Genomic DNA, 21,320 nt, shown 5'->3' on the forward strand with positions numbered 1-21,320 from the left:
TCGCGAGGAATGTGCAAGTCTTCTGCGAAGAACGACGGGTACCACCGCTTCCTGGCCTGCCCATTGGCCAGACATGTCAGCTTCTAACATGTTTGGGATGTGGTGGGTCGGCAACTTGTTCGTTCAGGTCCTCTTGCAGCCACAATCGATGCCTTCTGGACGCGCCTACATCTACATCTACACACATACTCCGCAATCCAGCATACGGTGTGTGGCGGTGGGTACCTCGTACCACAACTAGCATCCACTCTCCCTGTTCCATTCCCAAACAAAACGAGGGAAAAATGACTGCCTATATGCCTCTGTAAGAGCCCTAATCTCTCTTATCTTATCTATGTGGTCTTTCCACGAAATGTAAGTTGGCGGCAGTAAAATTGTACCGCAGTAAGCCTCAAATGCTGGTTCTCTAAATTACCTCAGTAGAGATTCACGAAAAGAACGCCTCCTTTCCTCTAGAGACGCCCAACCGAGTTTCTGAAGCATTTCCGTAACACTCGCGCAATGATCAAACCTACCAGTAACAAATCTAGCAGCCCGCCTCTGAATTGCTTCTATGTCCTCCCTCAATCCGACCTGATAGGGATCCCAAACGCTCGAGCAGTACTCAAGAATAGGTCGTTTTAGTGTTTTATGAGCGGTCTCCTTTACAGATGAACCACATCTTCCCAAAATTCTACCAACGAACCGAAGACGACTATCCGCCTTCCCCACAACTGCCATTACATGCTTGTCCCACTTCATATTGCTCTGCAATGTTACGCCCAAATATTTAATCGACGTGACTGTGTCAAGCGCTATACTACTAATGGAGTATTCAGACATTACAGGATTCTTTTTCCTATTCATCTGCATTAATTTACATTTATCTATATTCATAGTCAGCTGCCATTCTTTACACCTCTTTACACGAATCACAAATCCTGTCCAAGTTATCTTGTATCCTGCTACAGTCACTCAACGACGACACCTTCCCGTACACCACAGCATCATCAGGAAACAGCCGCACATTGCTATCCACCCTATCCAAAAGATCATTTATGTAGATAGAAAACAACAGCGGACCTACCACACTTCCCTGGGGCACTCCAGATGATACCCTCTCCTCTGATGAACACTCACCATGCAGGACAACGTACTGGGTTCTATTACTTAATAAGTCTTCGAGCCACTCACATACTTGGGAACCAATCCCATATGCTCGTACCTTAGTTAGGAGTCTAGAGTGGGGCACCGAGTCAAACGCTTTCCGGAGGTCAAGGAATATGGCATCCGTCTTATACCCTACAAACGCGCGACAGTGTATTCTCCAGCAGCGTATTCAGGCGCTCTTTGATTCCATGCAACGTCATCTAGCGGCTCTGATTGCAGCACTTGGTGGCGCTGCTCCGTACTGAACCTCCACTCTCACTTGCACGTACAGGTCTGTAATGCCAATCACTTGTGGAGCGCCATGTCCCTGATCCACGGAAGAAATTTCGTTGTGATCACATCTCTTGGCCATGCTGTTTCACTTAGTCCAAACAGAAGTGTATTTGAATTAGCACTAGGACAACAAACTGTTACGGCGTCAAGTCAAGCGCCAGCACGCTAGTCGGGAACGAGAGAGGAGAGAGAGCTGTGAAGAAGACGTCAGCCAATTGCAGGCTGACCGACCCCTCTCCAGGACGACAACGCGACAGCAGCGGCCTCTATGTGAAGACAACATAAGCGCCGCGCCCTGCTGGCCGCGGCCTAGTTCTACACCAGCATCAAGATTAGGCACTGTTATAGCATCTGAGGCGTAGCGCCGTATACCGATCCTGCCTTGGAGGCGGTTAAGTGGGAGATGTCTCTCAAAGCTGGATAGTGACAGATGGTGACGCGAGACTGGACGCGCACGTAGTCTATGTATCAGCCGATAGAGGACAATATTGGATAGGGGACTGATTTAGTTTCGATTGTGCCCACTAGACTGCACTAAAGTAATACAATGTTTTTCATAAACTGTTCTAGTATTTTCATGAAGTGTTGGTATGTCTTTTTGTGCAGGTAAAATGTTATAAATGTGTTTTAGCAGTATGAATGATGCATGAGTGTGGTTTAAGGTTAATATGAAGATAATTGTTTAACGAGTTATGTAGTGGGATTTAGTGTGGGAACATTTCGAAGAAATATGGATGTGGACTAAGGGGATTTTTGTAGAATAGTAGATTTGTAAAGTAAGTTTATGGTAAAGGAATAGTTAATTCAGGAATAAATAACAATAGTATATAACTTTATGCATAAACAAAACTTCAGTATATTATACACTCCTGGAAATGGAAAAAAGAACACATTGACACCGGTGTGTCAGACCCACCATACTTGCTCCGGACACTGCGAGAGGGCTGTACAAGCAATGATCACACGCACGGCACAGCGGACACACCAGGAACCGCGGTGTTGGCCGTCGAATGGCGCTAGCTGCGCAGCATTTGTGCACCGCCGCCGTCAGTGTCAGCCAGTTTGCCGTGGCATACGGAGCTCCATCGCAGTCTTTAACACTGGTAGCATGCCGCGACAGCGTGGACGTGAACCGTATGTGCAGTTGACGGACTTTGAGCGAGGGCGTATAGTGGGCATGCGGGAGGCCGGGTGGACGTACCGCCGAATTGCTCAACACGTGGGGCGTGAGGTCTCCACAGTACATCGATGTTGTCGCCAGTGGTCGGCGGAAGGTGCACGTGCCCGTCGACCTGGGACCGGACCGCAGCGACGCACGGATGCACGCCAAGACCGTAGGATCCTACGCAGTGCCGTAGGGGACCGCACCGCCACTTCCCAGCAAATTAGGAACACTGTTGCTCCTGGGGTATCGGCGAGGGCCATTCGCAACCGTCTCCATGAAGCTGGGCTACGGTCCCGCACACCGTTAGGCCGTCTTCCGCTCACGCCCCAACATCGTGCAGCCCGCCTCCAGTGGTGTCGCGACAGGCGTGAATGGAGGGACGAATGGAGACGTGTCGTCTTCAGCGATGAGAGTCGTTTCTGCCTTGGTGCCAATGATGGTCGTATGCGTGTTTGGCGCCGTGCAGGTGAGCGCCACAATCAGGACTGCATACGACCGAGGCACACAGGGCCAACACCCGGCATCATGGTGTGGGGAGCGATCTCCTACACTGGCCGTACACCACTGGTGATCGTCGAGGGGACACTGAATAGTGCACGGTACATCCAAACCGTCATCGAACCCATCGTTCTACCATTCCTAGACCGGCAAGGGAACTTGCTGTTCCAACAGGACAATGCACGTCCGCATGTATCCCGTGCCACCCAACGTGCTCTAGAAGGTGTACGTCAACTACCCTGGCCAGCAAGATCTCCGGATCTGTCCCCCATTGAGCATGTTTGGGACTGGATGAAGCGTCGTCTCACGCGGTCTGCACGTCCAGCACGAACGCTGGTCCAACTGAGGCGCCAGGTGGAAATGGCATGGCAAGCCGTTCCACAGGACTACATCCAGCATCTCTACGATCGTCTCCATGGGAGAATAGCAGCCTGCATTGCTGCGAAAGGTGGATATACACTGTACTAGTGCCGACATTGTGCATGCTCTGTTGCCTGTGTCTATGTGCCTGTGGTTCTGTCAGTGTGATCATGTGATGTATCTGACCCCAGGAATGTGTCAATAAAGTTTCCCCTTCCTGGGACAATGAATTCACGGTGTTCTTATTTCAAGTTCCAGGAGTGTATAATTACGTCGGTAAAAAGTGCAGTCGTTAGATTTACTATTTTGCGATTGGTTATTTATGAAAAGCGCGGACTGACGCGGGAGAATGTTGTATTGCTATTGGCTGTTGAGTAAACTGGCCAATGGTAAAGCAATATTCTTCGCGCGCCTTTCTCTGCTGGTAGAGAAGACTTAAGTATTCTAGAGAGGAGTCGGAGCCTAGCCATGAAACAGTTCGGACGTGTGTAGTAGTAGTTCCGATGGAAATTATAAGTTGCCGGATCTAGCAGTGTTTCATACATCAAAAGTGTTGTAATGTGACGGCATAATTATTCCGATGGGTGTGTAGAAATTTCGGAATTTTTAAGTGAATTTTGTGACGAGAAAAGACATAAATTCCGCGTGGCGTATTGAGCAGGTCTGTGTCTAAAAACTGTGAATGCATTAGATACCGACAGACTTAATATTTGGCGAGCATTCTCAACCAAAAACAATCCATATTTTTGAAGCTATTACGTTTTCAGGAAATACAACACCATAAACTTGCTAATGTAGTGAAAGGGATTGTGAGTGACTGTGTTGAGACTAGCACGGGCTTGGCAGTGATATCTGTTGACCTAAGTTTCAGAATATATTAATTAAGGACAGAATTTCCAACCTTTCATTTCGTGTGAAAACTTTTTCCCGGATCGTAGATTAGTGACTTTAATTGCACCCTGGTTCACGTCGAAGTACAGTAGGTTTTTCTCGCCTTCCCTACTGATGATATGCTGACATAATGTTCACAGGTAGGTGCGGGTTCGTCGTAAAGGGACGGAAAGAACCGCGCCGCCGCACAGCGACTTAAGAATTGTATACACAGAAGAGCTTTCTTATTTTGCATGTCGCCCTTTGCTTACGACTCAGATATGTAATTCTCAAAGTTAAGTTTGTCATGTACTTTTCGTAATAAAACTCATTAATACGATTTGCTTAAATTGCTGTCTAACGATCGTAGACACCCCATATTCAACGACTAGGGAGAATTTAATACGAACCACACTGCCCGAGAATGTGCGTATCTAGAAAACTTCCTTGCAGCTTAAAACTGTGTGCTGGACCAGCAGTCTTGCAGGTAGGGGATGAGATATTGACGAAAGTAAAGCTGTGATGGCGGATCATGAGTTACGCTCGGCTTCCTCCATTGGCAGAGCACTTGACTTCGAAAGGCAAAGTTCTGAGTTCGGGTCTCAGTCCGGCACACAGTTTCAATCCGCCAGGAATTTTCTAATAGGCTACTTTAAGGAACTGTTCCAACAGTCTCTTTTAATGATTAAGAGAAGCAACTGAAGACTTAAATGAGGGTAACTGGACAGGGATTTGAATTCTGTTCTTCCCTAATGTGATCAACTGCCTTAACCAAGGTACCTTGTAGCTCAGGCCCTGTACTAATTTCACAATAATTGGCCTAAACCTAGAGATGTGTCATTATTATTAATTTGTGGTGAAGAAGCGTTGACAGTGTCGCTGCTAAATTTCGTACGATAAGACTAACCAGGTGTACGTACTACTGTAATCGATACACCAAGCTTTAAATTCTTAAAGGGGTAATCGCCCGCTTCAACGATACAGCTTTATCATTAATACTCCAATTCCAATCAAATATATGTAGTATAATGCCATTTTAATAATTAATGTATCCATCACGTACCAAATGATGCTGTGCGTATTTGACATGATCCGGTATTAAAGTAGGTAATGACCATTATCTCCCGGTTCATAAAACACAGAATATATGTTAAACTGTGGCATTCGCTTGATAAATGCACTGCTTCGTCACATAAATTAAGTGCTTCGCAACAGCGGTGAAGAACTTTTCTAGCTATAAGATTTATGAAACTTCGGAAGTTTTCAACGAAGTGAAGTGCATATTTAGAATACATTCACAGACAGTTTATGATGGAGGCACGCAGAGAAGGGCGTAAATATGAGTCGCGCTAATGGCACGCAATTACACAGTTGCACTGTTCCTAATCGTAATTCTGCCGGCTACAGAGAGGGAGTGATTCTGTGTTCAGAACGGATACTGTGACTAAGTTCGCCTTGAACTGATAAAATTATTTATTCATAAAATCCGATTAAAATTTTGGCCTTAAGCAGTTTGAAAGTGCATCGCAGATTAAAGACCACGGCCACAATAGTGGATTTTATAAATCTATAATTTTAACAGTCTGGTACATCTGACATACAAACATTTAGGTAATGCTATGACACAAATAGACCAGAAAAAATACAGTTTCTACTCGTTCACATACAGTGTAACAATAAAGATATATTACAGACAGAGCGCTAGCAGCAATGGGCATGAGGCGAGAGGTGATAGATATTGAAAGAGGAACTTCATAAAACACAAGTAATGATGATAGGACGAAAGAAAGAAGGGTAACTGGGTGAAGATGAGATCATTGGCTTTATTTTTTAACGGAGATAAAACTGGCCGTACTCGTAATTATTTTCGAGGGGGGGGGGTTAGGGGGACGAGGCGGAGGAGTAAAATTATGTGGCAGATAGAAGACATTGCTTCAGCTCTTCTTAATAGCAACAGAGCATTGAATTTTGTAAGAAAGAAGAGGAACCCCTTTTGTACGCATTGTAACGGTCACTCTAAACTTGCAGTAAGCTTAAGACCAAACACCCAACAATACTTTATTATAACAGCAGCTGCGGAAGGTGACAAATAAAAAAAAAACATATATATTGACTCACCTGAAATATAAGAAAAAATTTATGATATCAACGCATGTCTGTGTCAAGCCAAGAACTTGTGATGAATCTCTAATTTTTATCGCTATAAAACTAATGCATGTATTACTCCATCTTCTCTGAGATCGGTCGGAATAGCATCTCGTGGTCGTGCGGTAGCGTTCTCGCTTCCCACGCCCGGGTTCCCGGGTTCGATTCCCGGCGGGGTCAGGGATTTTCTCTGCCTCGTGATGGCTGGGTGTTGTGTGCTGTCCTTAGGTTAGTTAGGTTTAAGTAGTTCTAAATTCTAGGGGACTGATGACCATAGCTGTTAAGTCCCATAGTGCTCAGAGCCCCCCGGTCGGAATATTCTCTTACCTTAGGTTTTCAACAGCAGCCTTTTCACAGAAGCTGATCGCGGATGTGTGATCCATTTCTTTTGTAGCTTTGTATTTGTCAAAGCCTGTTTCCTATTTTGCGTTAAACTGTCGTATCAACATCTTTGACTTGTTCCTACAACATGCCATAAGAATCTTACTCCCGATCTTCCTCTTATTTACTTATTTTGCTGTGTCAAAATCCATGTCACACTACAACAGTTATAACAGCCGCAGTTTTCACGTTATATTCTGATTTCTTCGTATATTTCCAGAAAGAAACTGTTGTTGCATATCGTGAATAGTATCTTCAAACTTGGCAGTAAAACCATGTATAGTACGTACAACGCAAACAACAAAATCATTTTTCCACTAATCACTATTTTGACAGACTCCAAATTTTTTCCATGTATAAGTATTGGCCTATATAACACGGCTTTACTGTGAAGTGGGCGTTAGAAAAACTGAATGAATGTATTTCTTTAAAGGTTTGATGGTATTTATTCTGGTTCGCGGAACAAATTACGTAACATGGTGAATGAGGAAAAAAGAAAGGCTCGGTGGCACGCATATTATGCACATTGAGGTAATATCGAAGGCTTCCACGACGAGTGAACCACAGGGCCCCCTTTGCAGAAGTATAGATCAGAAGCAAGCGTGTATTTACGAAATTGAGATGAAGACTAGACGTTTCGGTGCCAACTCAGATTTTCGATTCTATGAATGCTAAATGTTCAATTGAAAAAGAGAGAGCAAAGAATGAATAAACTTCACACCTTCCAAATTATTGATACTACTCTCTGGGACAGCGTGTATACTAACGGTTATGAAAATTGGCTGAACCCGACAACAACCTCAATGTTTTCGAACTTGGTTCATTTGCATAAGAGACACTCAAATGAAAACAAGACAGATGGAAAAAAGTAAGTAAGCTGTTCATTATTTCAAAGGTAGTCGTCATAACTGTTCATAAATTTATCCCATTGCGAGACAAGACGGTCAATGTATTCGTGGAAAAATGTTTGCGGTTGTCATGGAATCATGATAGCAACCAGGCGTGCACCCGTCCGAAGAAAATCAACGGTCACGAATATCTTTCTTCAGGGCTCCTAAAATATGAAACTCGCATGGAAAGATTTGGGGCAGGTGGGAATCCCCAACGAAATTTCTGCAGCGAAAGGGCAACAACCTTGAAACGCGGGGTTGTTTAGAACACGTTGCTGAAGTTCCGCTGGGAAGCCCTTACACATCCACCATACAGTCCCGATCCCTCCCCATGCGATTTACGTATTTTTGGAGGCATGACGAAAGACATTCGTGGCCGTCGATTTGCTTCGGACAAAGAGGTGAACCCCCGGGTACATTCATGATTCTATAGCAACAGCAAACTTTTTCCATGAAGGCACTGACCGTCTTACTCACAGTGGGATAAATATATTAACAGTTATGGCGATTACTTTTGAAATAATACACTGTTTACTTACTTTTTTGCATCTCCCTCGTTTTCATTTGACTGTCCCGTATATATCAGTGTAACAGTTATAAGTTTGTGGAACGATTTCGCACACGAACATACGACAACACCATCTCTTTTGTGTGCGGAAAGACCGTTGCGATACTATTCTGTCAGCGAACAATCGTCAGAGAGGAAACGTGAAAACGAATACCAATACTACTCATAGACGTCAAAGAACGCAGTATCAACATGCTATTCATTTCGAATGCGACACGGCGAGATACCGCGACATTTTGCGTCGTTCATAGCATGGTGCAACTATAGCAGTGCATATGAGGAATCAGTGAGTAGAACAGACTCATACTTACTGATGATCGTCTGATGGAATCACGCAGTGTGACCACCACACCGTCCACGTTGTCCCAGTGGGGCCTTTGGGGAAACAAGGTTTTAAATCCTTTTCAACGCTCCAGTTTAGGTTTTCAGTTATTACTCTAAATCGCTTAAGTCAATTCCGTGTTAGTTCCTTTCATAACATACTATTTCGTTCCCCATCGTCCTTCAGTATGAGCTTGTGCCACGTTATCGAATGACCTCGATGGTGTCTTCCTTCTTTTCTTTCTGAATAACTGGCTTCACAGTCTAATCCACAGTTCCGGCTCGATATTCGTCGTTAGATGTCCGCTGCTAGTTTGAGTGTCAAAATACGTTGATTTTGGACAAGTTCCGTCTGCTTGTGTGTGCTATGCTGGGGGTCCCATTGGATACAACATGCGACTTTTACTTCTGCTTATTGAAGGCAACTCATAATGTAGTCAGAGCATCAGATGGTTCAAATGGCTCTGAGCACTATGCGACTTAACTTCTGTGGTCATCAGTCGCCTAGAACTTAGAACTACTTAAACCTAACTAACCTAAGGACATCACACACATCCATGCCCGAGGCAGGATTCGAACCCGCGACCGTAGCAGTCGCGCGGTTCCGGACTGAGCGCCTTAACCGCGAGACCACCGCGGCCGGCAGAGCATCATGGGCCCTTTTATACACTGGAGCAGCAACGAAACTGGTATAGGCATGTGCATTCAAACACAGACATACGTAAACAGGTAGAATATGGTGCTGCGGTCGGCATTGCCTGTGCAAGACAACAAGTGTCTGGCGCATTGTTAGACCTGTTACTGCTGCTACAATAGAAAGTTATCAAGATTTACGTGAAGTTGAACGCGGTGTTAAAATCGGTGCACGAGCGATGGGCCATACAGTCTCCGAGATAGCGATGAAGTGGGGGTTTCCCCTTACGACCATCTCACGAATGTACCGTGAATATCAGGAATCTGGTAAAACATCAAATTCCCGACATCGCTGCGGCTGGAAAAACCTGCTGCAAGAACGGGACCAAAGACGACTGAAGAGAATCGTTCAACATGACAGAAGTGCAACCTTTTCGCAAATTGCTGCAGATTTCAATGCTGGGCAATCAACAAGTGTCAGCGTGCGAACCATTCAACGAAACATCATCGACAAGGGCTTTCGGAGCCGAAGGCCCACTCGTGTACCCTTGATGACTGCACGACACAAATCCTTACGCCTCGCCTGGGCCTGTCAACACCGACATTGGACTGTTGATGACTGGAAACATGTTGCGAGGTTGGACGAGTCTCGTTTCAATTTTTATCGAGCGGGTAGATGTGTACGGGTATGGAGACAACCTCATGAATCTATGGACCCTGCATGTCAGCACGGTATTGTTCAAGCTGTGGAGGCTCTGTAGTGGCGTGGAGTGTGTGCAGTTGGAGTGATATGGGACCCTTGATACGTTAGATACGACTCTGACAGGTGACACGTACGTAAGAATCCTGTGTGATCACCTGCATCCACTCATGTCCATTGTGTATTCCGACGGACTTGGGAATTCCAGCAGGACAAAGCGACGCCCCACAAATCCAGAATTGCTACAGAGTGGCTCTAGGAACATTCTTCTGAGTTTAAACACTACCGCTGGCCTCCAAACTTCCCAGACATGAACTTTATTGATCGTATCTGGGCTGCCATGCAACGTGCTGTTCAGAAAAGATCCCCACTCCCTCGTATTGTTACGGATTTATGGACAGCCCTGCATGATTCATGGTGTCAATTCCCGCCAGCACTACTTCAGACGTTAGTCGAGTCCATGCCACGTCTTGTTGCTACACTTCTGCGTACTCGCTGGGGCGCTACACAATATTAGGGAGGCGTACTAATTTCTTTGGCTCTTCAGTGTACAATCTCGCCTATTTGAGGATGATCTGAGTTAAGCATCGTTGGGTTAAGTGAAAGCGTAATTCTATTTCACATCGTGTTAGATTTGGTGATGTTAAAGTCGTGAGAGTTTGTAGGAATTATATTTATACGTAAGGGTTGAATCAGTTGCAATACACATGTACTTCTCAAACTCAAGATCGATTCCTGTGTACGCAGGCTATATGTGGCGATAAATGTGTAAGCTGCCTTTGAGGCACGGCGTCTAGCACTGCTTCCCTAACTCAAAGTTCGCTCTGACTGTTCCACATGGAAGATACCGTTCGGCAGGAACTTGTTCGATGGTCCTGTAGTTATCCCTGTTGCTGCCTTGAGGACTCGCGCAAATGCTGCGTGCAAGAATATTCCCCAGGGGCCTCTCTTATTCCATGCCAAGATGTCCACAGTCTTTGACTGCACAATGAGCGAGCTGCAATCTCTGTCAATAATCTAACCAAAATTGTTTCTCTAAGCAGTGTTCAGCTGCTCCCAAACATTTGAAAAAAGTCATTATTTAACCACCACTAAGAAGATGCTGCAAAGATACAATCTTTACTTGAATTAGTTTCGATGGAACGTCATATTCAGTCGACCTATACATAGAAACATACGGTATAAGAATCATTGTACAGTAAAATTTTCAAAATAAAAATAATAATTTCATCAAACGCTTACAATAAAGATGCTCTACAGTCCAAAACCATAAACAACTTATTGTTGCGCACAGGAAACCATCCCACTTCCGTCATCTTGTACGTTTGCGCCGAGGCGTCTCCAATTGCAGGCTACATATCACAGCAACATATACATCAAACATTTACTGATACTTGCATGAGAAACATAGCATATATTCCAGTTAGGGCTAATACAGAATTCTCATAGATGGGAAAGTAATCAGTAAGTAAAGCAACTGAATATATTTATTTCGTAATGGATGAATTTGTTAAAAGAAACTTTCCATGTATTTTACAGAAGTTTTAATGTTTCATGTGCCTCACGCCCAACTAAACGGCTAATAAAACTTACACGTGGAAACTAGTTCAGCAAAATTCTTGTCTACGTAGAACACTAACGAGTTCACTGACTGCTGTTGCGTCTGATGTACTGGCTAGCCTTTATTGAAGCGCCCTACTAATGTCGTATATTGTCAGAGAATCAGTGTTTTGACCTTAAAACCCGTTGTTTTCCTTTTAGTTCCATAATTATGCTCACTACGCTGAGTGCACTTAATTTCAGTCTCCGAGTAAGGAAAACTAATTAACGGTACCAGGTACTGAACTTCTGTACTGCGTATGATAACCAAACGTATTCTTCATTCGCCCACACTTGTTTATCTTAGTTTGGTTACATGATGCTTCAGTTCAGTCGGAGGAGGTACTTTTTGCCCAAAAACGAGTGATTGGAGCGATGAGTGTAGCTGATTAGTGAAACCCTTTATTTCGAATTTCACATTCTCATTACGCTGCTTCATCTATAACAATCATCATGAGTAACACTTTCATCGTTCTTATGGTTCGTGTAAAACAGAAAGACAATCTGTTCTGGAAAAAGAAAGAAGAAAAGTGTTTTTAAATGTCATTGGTAATACAGGCAGCTCACGTGTCCGTATTATTCATTTTGTAAGTGCACGTTAATGTTAATTGTTATAGTGAATTAATTATGTCCTCGATCGTTTTGTTTACAACCGTTACTCATGGGCTTGATTCTTCAAAGTTGGGAATACATACACGGTGACGAAACCTTTGAAACTGATATCTAAGCTTGCTACGAGAGTCGAACCTGTGATGCGTGGCGCTAGCTCAAAGCGGCGGAGGCACGCAGACAAAACATAAATTTTAACGTTCCACCGACGACGAGGTTATTACGGTGGAGCAGAAGCTCAGAGTGGACAAGGATGGAGAAGGAACTATCCTGCGTTCATCGTAAGTGATTTAGTGACTTGAAGGAAAGTATGGGATGGTCGGATTGGAATTTGAGACCCACTCTTCCCGAACTGTCCTAACTAAAACTACATCTGACGTGTACTTATATGGATGTGGTGTCTGTTCTTTCGGACATGTCCGAAAGAACAGACACCATATCCATATAAGTATATAGTTCTGGCAATACCGGCCATGACCTCCTTCTTCTTTACGGATGCACACATATTCCCCGAACTCTTACGGGACTTGGTAAGATTGTCTTCCACGAGTAATGAGTGTGTTGGAGTGGGACACTACGAATGTAGTGTGTGGACATACAAGGTGAGAATGTGAGTCTCGTGGGAGGCGTGCGCGAGATAGTCCCTGCAGTCGCGCTATCCTCTGTGCCCACAGTGGCTTAGCTGGATAGAGCGTCTGCCATGTAAGCAGGAGATCCTGGGTTCGAGTCCCGGTAGGGGCACACATTTTCACCTGTCCCCGTTGATGTATACCAACGCCCGTTAGCAGCTGACGGTATTAATATACTTCTAACATCTGACATGGTCTACACTTTTCTTCCGTTACACTACAGGAAGTAGTTATCCTATAGGTCCCTCACTGATCTCAGATCTAAAACAAATCTTTTCCCAGAATTTAAATTTTCTTATGAAACCTAGAAAAGTTTGTTATCGTACATCGTTTGTATTCCTCAGCAGCAAGCTCTAGACTTAAACGCAATATCTTTCACTCTATTTCCTTATATATCTACTGCACATTGTGGCAACTCTCATGTAACTCTGTTTTAAACAGGAAAGAGACTAAATTCCCCATGAGTTAGAGTACATTTCAGCCTATAAGTTTAAGTTTGTACTTAAATTATGCTGCGACAAAATAATTTACTCTTTGCATTCTGGGAGTAAAGACCACAGTGTGACAGTTTTCATCAATGGGAATCATAGATTGAAGGTCATCTTAAAATTTTCTACCTCGGCTGTTTTTCGCAAGTTCTCAAAATTCAAAAATGATTCAAATGGCTTTGAGCACTATGGGACTTAATATCTGAGGTCATCAGTCCCCTAGAACTTAAACCTAAGGACATCACACACATCCATGCCCGAGGCAGGATTCGAACCTGCGACCGTAGCGGTCGCGCGATTCCAGACAGTAGCGCCTAGAACCGCTCGGCCACTCCGGCCGGCCCGCAAGTTCTCAGTTTATTATATATTGCCTGTAAGGCAAGGCCTAAATTGGCGAATCATGCAAGATATAGTAAATTGAGTACTTGTGATAAACAGCCGAGCGGAAAACTTGAAAATGTCCTTTAATAGCTATATGAGTGTGGTGCACCCCACACAAAAAAGGACTAAAGGATGCTGGCGGCCGACAAAAAAGAGTTACAAAGATATATAGTCAAATGAGAAGTACTGACACGTTTCGTTTTTGTACGAAAACAGTCATACACATTTGCGGAAAACGTGTTCTCACAACAAACACAGGTCAGAAAGTGTCTGCTACTTCACTGCGTGACCAGCAGTGTTTGTGAGTAATCTGCTGTATTATCATCTCACTGAGATTCGAATACGATGTGTGTACGTGCCGTTTTAAACGTTGACATAAAGTTTAGCACACTTCAGTAGCATATGGGTTTTTCACCTTACCTAGACAAAAACCACTCCAGCAATAGAGTCCATATTGGAAGATAATTATTGTTTGAAATTCGACATGGTTCACTATTCTATTTGTCGAGTTAGATGACATTTTGAAAGCAAGAAGGAGAAGGTTGTACTTAATTTTTAAAGTTGACAGTAAAGTGGAAAATAACATCGATACATTTTTATGTTTTATCTTCGCATTGCACGCTAAATGCAAGCTGCTGTCAGTGGCTACATCTAATTAAATACACTTATCATGCCTTCTACGGACAACTGCTTCGCCGAATTCTTATTGCGTGTGGTACTTACAAGCAAGGCGCAGAAGCTGCGAATCTCCGACTGTTGCGCTCCATGAGGCGTCGGACGCAGCACTGGAAAACTGCCGCGATCGGCGTCGCTTATAGGCGGCGCGCTGCCGTGTGTTTCCCGGCGCCCCCGCATGTGGCGCTTGCGTCGGCTGGATTCGTGTTCTGCGATGTCCCACTCCGTAGTGGCGAAAGGAATACTTGTTGCCTGTCCTATCTGTTTCATCTTGCTTTTACCGCACGGCCACTGATGTTTTTGTTTACACTGAATTTTTTTGTGTTGAAAGAACGGGAGTAACACTCAACTCTGGAGGCAATCTGCTCATGCGAATCGCCTTCGATTTTCAAGCTAACTTCGACATTCGTGGAAGCTAAAACTCTCAGAAAGTTGTCAAACCCGGATACCTTTATTTCGAAGTGAGTTACAGCTCCAGTTAACTCATCAGAGCATTTCTTTTGGTCCAATAAAAGGTGCAGCTACCGCTTGTTACTCTACATTCCTGTCAAGCTTCATACAAGCTTTCTCATTATATTTCGCTTGTGATATCTCTGGGAGAAAGGAACAGCTGACAGCTTTATTTGGCCTTAGACTAGAAGCTATGTGCGGCTGGCCCGGCGGAGGTTCGAGTCCTCCCTCAGGCATGGGTGTGTGTGTTTGCCCTTAGGATAATTTAGGTTAAGTAGTGTGTAAGCTTAGGGACTGATGACCTTAGCAGTTAAGTCCCATAAGATTTCACACACACACTAGAAGCTGACACTGCAATGGAATGTTGCAGGACGCAGGAGTTGAAAAGTTCTGCGAGCGACAGGAATTTCAAAGGAATGGAGAGAAAGCAGTCGTGAGGAATGTCTAATCTCATAATTCTGTGATACAGAAAGAAGAAGAAATTGCCCCGACTTCTATTAATAATGCTTGACACAGAAAAGAACAAACAATCTGACAGTTACACTCCTGGAAATGGAAAAAAGAACACATTGACACCGGTGTGTTAGACCCACCATACTTGCTCCGGACACTGCGAGAGGGCTGTACAACCAATGATCACACGCACGGCACAGCGGACACACCAGGAACCGCGGTGTTGGCCGTCGAATGGCGCTAGCTGCGCAGCATTTGTGCACCGCCGCCGTCAGTGTCAGCCAGTTTGCCGTGGCATACGGAGCTCCATCGCAGTCTTTAACACTGGTAGCATGCCGCGACAGCGTGGACGTGAACCGTATGTGCAGTTGACGAACTTTGAGCGAGGGCGTATAGTGGGCATGCGGGAGGCCGGGTGGACATACCGCCGAATTGCTCAACACGTGGGGCGTGAGGTCTCCACAGTACATCGATGTTGTCGCCAGTGGTCGGCGGAAGGTGCACGTGCCCGTCGACCTGGGACCGGACCGCAGCGACGCACGGATGCACGCCAAGACCGTAGGATCCTACGCAGTGCCGTAGGGGACCACACCGCCACTTCCCAACAAATTAGGGACACTGTTGCTCCTGGGGTATCGGCGAGGACCATTCGCAACCGTCTCCATGAAGCTGGGCTACGGTCCCGCACGCCGTTAGGCCGTCTTCCGCTCACGCCCCAACATCGTGCAGCCCGCCTCCAGTGGTGTCGCGACAGGCGTGAATGGAGGGACGAATGGAGACGTGTCGTCTTCAGCAATGAGAGTCGCTTCTGCCTTGGTGCCAATGATGGTCGTATGCGTGTTTGGCGCCGTGCAGTTGAGCGCCACAATCAGGACTGCATACGACCGAGGCACACAGGGCCAACACCCGGCATCATGGTGTGGGGAGCGATCTCCTACACTGGCCGTACACCACTGGTGATCGTCGAGGGGACACTGAATAGTGCACGGTACATCCAAACCGTCATCGAACCCGTCGTTCTACCATTCCTAGACCGGCAAGGGAACTTGCTGTTCCAGCAGGACAATGCATGTCCGCATGTATCCCGTGCCACCCAACGTGCTCTAGAAGGTGTAAGTCAACTACCCTGGCCAGCAAGATCTCCGGATCTGTCCCCCATTGAGCATGTTTGGGACTGGATGAAGCGTCGTCTCACGCGGTCTGCACGTCCAGCACGAACGCTGGTCCAACTGAGGCGCCAGGTGGAAATGGCATGGCAAGCCGTTCCACAGGACTACATCCAGCATCTCTACGATCTTCTCCATGGGAGAATAGCAGCCTGCATTGCTGCGAAAGGTGGATATACACTGTACTAGTGCCGACATTGTGCATGCTTTGTTGCCTGTGTCTATGTGCCTGTGGTTCTGTCAGTGTGATCATGTGATGTATCTGACCCCAGGAATGTGTCAATAAAGTTTCCCCTTCCCGGGACAATGAATTCACGGTGTTCTTGTTTCAATTTGCAGGAGTGTATTTGCAATCTGCCCTTCAGTTTAAATGTCTCTAAAAATGCTAATGACTAATCGGAGATTAATAGTTTGCAATACTTTAAACTAAGGACGTACTCATCACCTTGCTGGAGCTGCAAGTTTCATGCACAGCAAGATCTGGTCTCTCTGAATCATTACGAAATAAGTGCCAGGGGTTGTTTTTATTTTTTAATAAACAAGAATTAACAAAAACTTAATTATGTAACTTCATTTTTTCAAGGTGATAACATAACTATAAAAAATAGTTCTATTCAAGCCAATGAAAACATAATTTTTACTTGAAGAATAATAATAGGCCGAAGGGATTAATGTGCCTTGAAATATTTTAGGAAGAGTTAAGGTTTTATAAAACGCCTCGTGTGTTTGGCAGCTTCCCTTAACACTGTCGTATACGAATCTTGTTCACACGATAATATTAATATCGAACAGGAAACATCTGCACTAGAAGCACTGAAGTTTTTGTTTTTGGATTCTAGTAAAAGTAAATGTCTTGTAACAGTGTGTGGTAACTAACACAACAACAGTAACAACAACACCGTCTGAACAGGCTTTGAAGGTCCAACGGTACCGACCGGCCGCTGTGTCATTATCAGCCCTTAGGAGTCACTGGATGCGGATAAGGAGGGGCACGTGGTGAGCAGACTGCTCTCCCAGCCGTTGTCAGTTTTCGGGACCGGTGTCGCTATTCCTCAATGAAATAGCGCCCCAATTGGCCTCACACGAACTGAGTGCACCCCGCTTGCTAATAATACTCGGCAGATCCGGACAGAGACCCATCCAAGTGCTCGCCAAGCCCGACAGCACTTAAGGGGAGGTATCCGTGAATACCAGGGGAAGCCTTGAAAAAATTGTCAGTTTTCTAAACAGTGCAGCTCAAAGAATAAGATTTGTAAGCCCATATGACGCTTACTATCTTTCAAGACATCTTTTGGGAACATTTTTATTTATAAACTACAGCTTTAGCTCTCTCACTCTTTTTTAAATTGTATTTTTTGTTGCTAGTTATTTATTATTATGTATTATTAATTATTTATGTACATCATAGGCAAACACCACTCACCATACAAACAAAGTAGAAGGTTTATCTTTTCTGTAAGTTCTTTACATCATTATCTTTAAAGTAGGCTATTGAAAACGTAGTTCTACCATAAATTGTGGTACAAAAAATTTTAAGTATGATTGTGAAACATTTTGGAAATTAATTCAGCATTTTATTTTCAAAGTTAAGTCGCAGCAGTAGTTTACTTTTTAGTGAAGTATGTTTTAAGACAGCAGACAAAATTTCAGTACTCTATCTTTAGTAGCTTTTAGCCAAAGTGTACCAGAACACGAAATAATTTAACTTTCAGAAAATTCAAGTTGAAGTTAAAACTTGATTTTCCTATTTAACTTGCTTATTCATCTTGTTTCCTGTGTTGTTCTTCCTCGCTTCCCATTTTCACGCTTCTCCTTCTTCTTATTTCTTCTTTGGTGGCTTCCAACACTGATTTCTCTGCTTCGAAGAGTCTCCGTCAGTCAAAAGCTATTAGATTTCTACGCATATTTAGTTCAATAGGCACTCCCACCAGTTGCATAACATTAAGCCTTGATACTGCACAACATTAAAACATGGAAAAGCTTCTAGCACACCTATTTTCAAAGTATTTACTCCTACTAGAACAGTTTTTGGTATCCGTTCCCATGTACAATTGTTGAAACTTTCATTTGGATTTTGAGTCCTACCATTTAAACATTTCTCTAATAATCTTGTGTCACTTATCCCCAACATATAGGTTTTATAACTTCTATTATAGCAAATGGCAAAGAATCCCTGTGGTTGCAGGTTTCACCTTTAGTAACAGCTCTCTGGTGGCCATACCATGAATCACTGTCAGGTGGGCAGAGTGCATCACAAGGGTTGTCATCTGTGGAGGATTTATGAAAGAAGGTAGCCCATACTGCCTTTTTCGTTCCATCAAAGTCATTTTTATTTTGTTTTATTGCTTGTCCATAATAATACTGCAACCAGTCTATTTCTTTGTCTGTAAGCCGACCACACCCTCTAATGCACTTACCATCAGGTAATTTCTTTCCTATAAAATTCCTCTTCAAGTTCCTCAGTCTTGTACCTAACTTTTTTCTGGACATGTCCAACACATTCCATTTTTTCAATTTTTGTATCAGCATAAGGTTTGGATTCCCAAACTTTTTGGTACCCTTTTGAGTCTCCATCTCCTAGGTAAGATGTATGCATCACACTACATTTCTCCACTGACCTATGAAATATCTTCACAACACCTTTAGATTCCATCCATCCACTATTTCCAATAACATTTATGGTTTTGAATTCCACTTGTACAACCATGACAGCACTTGGTAACACATTCCACATCAATGAGTTTACCATTGTCCAAGGAGATAGCTGTTACTACACCAGTTAGGGAACTATGGCCTCTTTGTTGTCAGGATGCATCCTTGGCTGCAGACATACATGTGTTGGTGTCATTCATGCCTAAACTTTCCTGAGCAGCATTTTTCATACTATAATTTGCTAGTTCTTCTAAAGTCTGTAGAATAGTTTTACTGTACCTGTCAAAACTTGTAGGGGGAGGTAAGTCCATAAGAGCACAGAAAATTTGTGCACTTCTGTACCCTTTGCCTGTGCACCTCGTAGCATAAGCAAGTTTAATATTTGTGTTGTACACTCTCTGATTATTTACGCCACAAGTATAACTACATTCGCTTAAATCACAAAAACTACAAACCACTCTTAATTTTGATGCACAACCTCTTCCAGCACGTATCTCCCCAACTACCTTCACACCACTCTTGCCTCATTCCTTACACTGCAACACTGCAAAGCTTTATTTATTAGTTCAGATAGAGCAGGGATTTAGACAATAACACAACCTGAATCAATAGTTGGCATCTCTATATTATCAGCATTAATACTGTCAAGTCCATTATACAAGTATTTCAGTTTTAGCTTCGAAGCACTTGGAGTAGTTGAAGGTGATTCAAGTGTTGTATCACGTTGTATTTTAGTATTATCAGAGTTAAACCGTTTGGTGAACCGATTTCCATGAAATTTAAGTTGTTTAACACCGAACTTCTTAATTCTTCCCATGGCTTTCAAGTGGAATAAGAAACTCACGCACACAATAAGAAAATCACACACACAATTACTTCGCTATAAACAAAATATTCGCGTCAAAACAACAGCAAACAACAAATAAACTACCTGTATAAACACAAGATACACAACTGTAAAGTTTTCGCAGGTTAGCCAACTTAAGGGACTAAAAAGTCGTAAAAACAACACAAATGAGAGCAAAACTATTTTTAGTAGAGCTGACTGTGTACCATCGGGACGTCGTGGTGTGTGGAGCCACTTTTAAATTCCTCTGATTTTGGTACCTTCTGTGGTCCATTTTCCTGGAAGTAAAATTTTTCGCGTTCAGGAAATTACAGAGAATTTTTTAAGACGAAAATTGAAAAATCGATTTTTTGACAGTTATTCACGTGAAAGTTCCCTTAACTTCGGTGATCTGATGGGATCCGGTGTTACAACTGAGGCAAGGCCATTGGCTGAGGTAACTAATACACTGACGGAAAAAAATCGCAAAGCCGAGAAGGAGTTGTGCCACATGAACGCAAGTTGGTAGGCGTGTTTCTACATCTGGAATATGATGTCTATTCAAATTTCGGATCAGTCGTACCAGTAGCGCCACTGAGAGTATGCAGATAAAAAAAAAAAAATTCAAATGTGTGTGAAATCTTATGGTATTTAACTGCTAAGGTCATCAGTCCCTAAGCTTACACACTACTTAACCTAAACTATCCTAAGGACAAACACACACACCCATGTCCGAGGGAGGACTCGAACCTCCGCCGGGACCGATGCAGATCAGATTTACTTTAAATACATGCTGTAAAGGTCATTAGTTACCTTTGGGATTTCATATAGGGAGTTGATTTCAGTCAAAAATGCTTTTAAAGTGACAAGGACGCCATGATCAACACCTCACAGAGTATGAACAAGGTCGTGTAACAGAACTACGAAAAGCTGGATGCTCCTTCTGCAATATTCCAGAAAGACTTGGCGGAAATGTAGCCACTGTAGATGATTGCTGGCAACGGTGGTTAAGAGAATGTTCAGTCGCAAGAAGACCGGCCTCCAGACCATAACGTGGCACTACCTAGAGGGAAAACCATCGTGATCGGCGTATGGCTCTGGTTCATCGTACTGCATCTGCAGAAGCAGCTTGAACAGCAGTTGGCACGACAGTGACACATTGAACTGTTACGAATCGATTACTTTAAGGACAGCTCCGAGCCAGAGGCCCTGTAGCGTGCATTCCACCGACCCAAAACCACTGCCATTTGTGACTTCAGTCGCGTCAAGCGAGAGTTCATTGGAGGGCAGGGTGGAACTCTGTTGCGTTTTCTGATGAAAGCTGCATCTGCCTCGGTGCCAGTGATAGCCGTGTGTTGGTTAGGACGAGGCCAGTTGACGGCCTGCAACCAACCTGTCTGCGAACTAGACACACTTGACCTACATCTGGAGTTATGATC

The 21,320-nt window shown here is 44.0% G+C and overlaps 1 protein-coding gene across 1 annotated transcript in view; it reads right to left on the bottom strand.

Moving 5' to 3' along the window:
• LOC126474409 (spondin-1) overlaps window positions 1–14,429 on the bottom strand; it is a 646,454-nt gene extending 632,025 nt beyond the window's left edge. The window contains exon 1 of the mRNA XM_050101878.1: window positions 14,383–14,429. Coding sequence (XP_049957835.1) covers window positions 14,383–14,426 — 44 coding nt within the window. The 5' untranslated portion in view covers window positions 14,427–14,429. The remainder of the gene's footprint in view (window positions 1–14,382) is intronic.
• Between the last annotated feature and the right edge of the window lie 6,891 nt (window positions 14,430–21,320).

The sequence above is a fragment of the Schistocerca serialis genome, chromosome 4 (assembly GCF_023864345.2).
Source record: "Schistocerca serialis cubense isolate TAMUIC-IGC-003099 chromosome 4, iqSchSeri2.2, whole genome shotgun sequence".
Classification (NCBI taxonomy): domain Eukaryota; kingdom Metazoa; phylum Arthropoda; class Insecta; order Orthoptera; family Acrididae; genus Schistocerca; species Schistocerca serialis.